General features: G+C 42.4%; 1 protein-coding gene across 1 annotated transcript; it reads right to left on the reverse strand.

The window, feature by feature from the left end:
- Window positions 1-473: 473 nt before the first annotated feature.
- Window positions 474-4462, reverse strand: EIF3F (eukaryotic translation initiation factor 3 subunit F; the record flags this gene model as incomplete). The annotated part of the gene is made up of 6 exons (XM_010164239.1): window positions 474-870; window positions 1637-1750; window positions 1882-2018; window positions 2215-2306; window positions 2801-2938; window positions 4383-4462. Coding segments are annotated over 6 exons (639 nt in total), but the record flags the coding sequence as incomplete, so codon positions are not given.
- Between the last annotated feature and the right edge of the window lie 138 nt (window positions 4463-4600).

A 4600-nucleotide genomic window follows, 5' to 3' on the forward strand; every position in this document is an offset into this window, starting at 1 on the left:
TTCACAAAGAAGGCAACTTCAGTAGCCACACTTCTTCAGCCACAAATGCTTTTCAAGCCCTTTTAACCATGGATGCAGTTGCTAGTTTAACTCTCTGAACCCTCACTTTGAGGGGCTAATGCTATATCCTTTCCCCAAGGATCAGATATGCATAGAAACACCATAATATAAACTGACTGCACTCCTGTACTCTGCCAGTACCCAGCTGAAGAAGGGCATGTACACAGCAGCACTAATAAGCCAGTGACTACACTGTAGTCCTCCATGGAAAAGCAAATTATGTGCAACACAAGAAGCTACACTTTCAGTGTGCTTTAACACTTGGCAAAAAAGCCTGCAAAGAAGTGTGCAGAATTGGAGTTGACTTGCATCCAACTCTAGTTTTCTTTCCTGATGTGATGTTATCCCCCCTTTCTTTCAAAAGGGGATTCATTATACAATAAATGAGGACAGTTTTTTCTGGACAAAAGCCATTCTTGCCATTGCAATGGAATTTTTATTTCAAATATATTCTTACAACAAAGCTGCATTTTGTTGTACAAGTAGACAAACCCAGGAGACAAAAGATTCACATATTCCATTTTAAAATATTGGGCTCAGCTGAACTGCAGCTGTTCCCATTCATATCCTAAACCATGTTAGGGATTTTTCAGGGCAATGGAAATAAAGATGTAAACTAAGTCATCTAGGTAATTAAATTACGGTCCAAGGAAATTTGTAACACCACCATAGAAAAGTGTATCATCTGCTCATTCTTCAGGCTCTCTGAAGTGTAGGGTGGCAGAAGTTTCTTTATAAACTCAGAAGTTTTTCATTGAGGGCAATCTGTGACTGAGTGAGGTTTGCCAAGTAGGTAACCATCAGTAGGTCCTAAGAGGGGAAAAAAACCCAACAAACAACAAATCAGTAATCAGAAATATTAACGAAGATGGTAGCCTGTTGGGGAGTTGATTTTTTTAACACATGTAAAGCAGTTTACAATCAGCTACTAGAAATATTGTTAGACCTGAAAGTCCTACCCTGAGGAATGCTCCCCTCGCAGGAAGAAGGTCTTGGTATTCCCAGAATATGAAACACTGCTTGTGAAATTTTAACTCTGAGTTCACCCATGTTAACCAGGCAAGTCAAAGGGTATAAGCAAAATTAAAAATTAGTTCTGGTCTTGCAGACTGCGGGCGAACAACACATTCAGAAACTTAAGCTTTCGCTTTCTAAAAATCTGTTACAGAAACAAGCTAGCACACCAAAACCTTGTTCACGTCCTAAGCGTTACGCAAGGAGACACAACCTCAGCTCAGGCAAATGAAGCTGGCAAGTCACTGGCTGTCCTTGAAATCCATACTGCTTTAAGCTTGGTAATTCATATTGTCCAATCATTCTAAAAGAAGAATTGGTGCTGGCTTTCAGGTTACTTGCATAATTCCTAAAACTTATCCTCTCATTTGCATATGGTGAGCTCCTTTTCCACCTTCAGCTCTTAAAATATCAAATTACTGACAGGAAAGGGCTGTATTTTCTGTATTAACATGTTTGTATAAGAAGATCACACTTGTATGTTTTGATCACAGACAAGCCTGATTATGACAAATTTGAAAAATTGCTGACAATACACTGAAAAAAAAGATGATGAACTTACATTGATATTGCTGTTCAACATTGTCTCAAAGTCCTCTGGTGGAATCTTTGGCACCTGGTTAATAAGATCCATCAGGAATCGCCCAACAGTGTTGTCAGCAGCCACTTTGCCAGACTAAGCATAAGAAACATACACTTCAATGTGAGTAAAATTCAGTAAGTTTATGGCCCAGAAAGAGAATATATAAAAAGAAAAACAAGGTGCACATCAACCTTATCGGCTGACTTATAAGAAGCTGGCCTTACCAATACATCTTCTGCATACTGGAGCACCATGGTCAGGGTATCCTGAATCCTGGCTGACGCTGACCCCACCTGCTGTAAGTCACTGGACAAGCCAATCACTCGATTAGGGCTAAAACAAGTCTTCATGATAAGATCCACTGAAAGCGAAAGGAAGATCAGTGAAAAAACCTGACTGCCACAGAAAACAGTTTAAATCCTTAACTTCTTCAAAATTTTTACAACAGCTTCAGCAAGAGAGTCCAATTCCCAGTAGAATGGCAATTTTACCAGCGTTAAAAAAGCATCCAAACAGTATCACAACAGCTATAACCAAAATAGGAAGAAAACATTCACCTCCTATCCGCTCTGTATCATAATAAACATATTTCACTGTTAGAGGTGTGAACATCACGCCCATAGTTTTACCAGGGACTCCCATTGGGGCACTAGAAAAAAAAAGAATGACAAAACATTTTCGGCATGGACACATTAAGGGAGGAAGTAATAGATTTCCATCTCAATGATCCGTTAGCACTGAACTGTGAACATGAGTAGGTTACTCATTCTCACTAAAATCAGCAGTATTAAGACCACAGATAAACTGAGGACAGGAAATCAGTCCTGGCATACTATTAATTCCTCATTTTCATCCAAGAATCCCGTGAAACGTCACAAAGACGTTCAGAACACTGTTATTTAAGTCACAATTCCCCACTCCAACAAGGTACCAGCTTATGAAAGGTTAGATCTTTCAACTGGATGGTCAAGACATTCCAATGGGAAGTAAACCATGATCCCTGGCTCGATGCTGTGTTTTAGCTACTGCACAACATCATCCAAAATAGGACAGTGCAGCCAACTCCATTTCTCCTTAACCTGATGTGGTCTCTCTCAGTAACTCAGACAGCTCCCCTCCCAGAAATGCAGCCTCCCAGAGTACCTGACATAGGCTTTAATGCTCATGCGTGAATTCTGGAGACTTGTGTCCACAGTGAGGTGGATTGGATTGTGCGCTTCCCGGCTGTAATACTCGTGGATCAGGACAGAGTGTTCCGTGATGTCATGACCTGTTGCGTACCTTCAAAAGAGCACGGGTTGAGGAGACATTCGTCCACATTGAAATGCCCAGTGTTTAGTACTGTTGGTATTTAACAGGTTTGGATCCTCAAACCCTGATTTCCAAACACTGAACTGCAGAAGCACATTAAATACAAGTGTTTAACTAGGGAATTTGTAGTTTTATGTCCAGCTGTCCTAGAACTGTATGAATCAGAGGCTGAGCACACATATGCCTGAAACATGCACAGGGCCCATGTTGTAGTACCAGCCATAATGAGCATCAGACACCAAAGATTCCGTTATCTGCCACCATGCTCTGGACCAACTCTTTACTTCTGTGTAAGCCAAAACATGCCAAACAAAGTTGGACCACCCAAGTAGATCTTCCACAAATCAAACATCTCTCTGCAGGAGGTATAACTCGTTAATCTAGCTCCTTTAACTGCTCTGCAATTAGCTTCTCACATACACAGGAAAACTCCTGTCATTAGAACTGCACTTTGCTGTGCCATTAGAAGGTTGTTGAGGAAGTTTGCTCCGAAGGAACAGAACTAAGTTATCTGTAGGATCAGAGAAGCATGAAAAGACTAATACAGCTATCTATCCACACAGACTCAGTTCCCCTAACACCCTACTGATCTTGCCTGGCATCCCACACAGAAGTACTTCCACCTTTTCTCAGCAGAGAATTTCTGCATGCTCAAGCTGTTAACACTGATCCCTCCTGATGTCTTTGCTACTTGAAACTACTCTTTCATGTTCTCCTCTCTTTCTAACCAAGCATCTTCTGTGGTGCAGGTTGTATCACAGGTGGCCAAGTTCTTCTAACAATGCCATGCAAGCATTCTCTAACTTGTCACTCCTCAGAGGATTACAGAATAGCAGGGGTTGGAAGGGACCTCTGGAGATCATCTAGTCCAACCCCCCTGCCAAAGCAGATACATCTACAGCAAAGTTGCACAGGACTGCATCCAGGCAGGTTTTGAATATCTCCAGAGAAGGAGACTCCATAACCTCTCTGGGCAGCCTGTTCCAGTGCTCTGTCACACTCACAGTAAATAATTTTTCCTCATGTTTAAGTGGAATGTCCTGTGTTCCAGCTTTTGCCTGTTGCCCCTTGTCCTGTCACTGAGCACCACTGAAAAGTCTGGCCTCATCCTTCTGACACCTGTAAACATTAATAACATCCCCTCTCAGTCTTCAGTCTTCTCTAGGTGATAACTTTCAGTGATACCTTTTCTAGATATAAACAAAAACAAACCCTCCAAGTCTCTGATATTGTCTCTTCATATTATGAATTGCGGGAGTTTTACAACTGAGTGTATAACAAGAGTTGCCAGATCCCACTGTCACAAGCGTCAGTGCTTTTGCTTCTCAACCTGTGACAAAGGAGAATTATGTATTTCAAGTAATTTAAGGGACAAACACTACTGCTTGCATGTTCCTGCGGAAGGAGCACTTACCATCCCAAGATGATCTCACTAGGAGACACCTTCTTGTGCAACTCGTACATGTTTTTGGCAAATTCCATATCGACTGCCACCTGAGAAACGGGACAGGAGCAGGTCAGCGGGTCACAGGGATGCGTACCCCTTCGCGGAGGACAACACGGGCACAAGCCCCAGCGCCGACACCCGAGGGAGCGCAGGGGCCGCACCGCCGGGACCCGCCGCCCGCTCTG

The sequence above is a fragment of the Antrostomus carolinensis genome, unplaced genomic scaffold (genome assembly GCF_000700745.2).
Source record: "Antrostomus carolinensis isolate BGI_N321 unplaced genomic scaffold, ASM70074v2 Scaffold39763, whole genome shotgun sequence".
Lineage (NCBI taxonomy): Eukaryota > Metazoa > Chordata > Aves > Caprimulgiformes > Caprimulgidae > Antrostomus > Antrostomus carolinensis.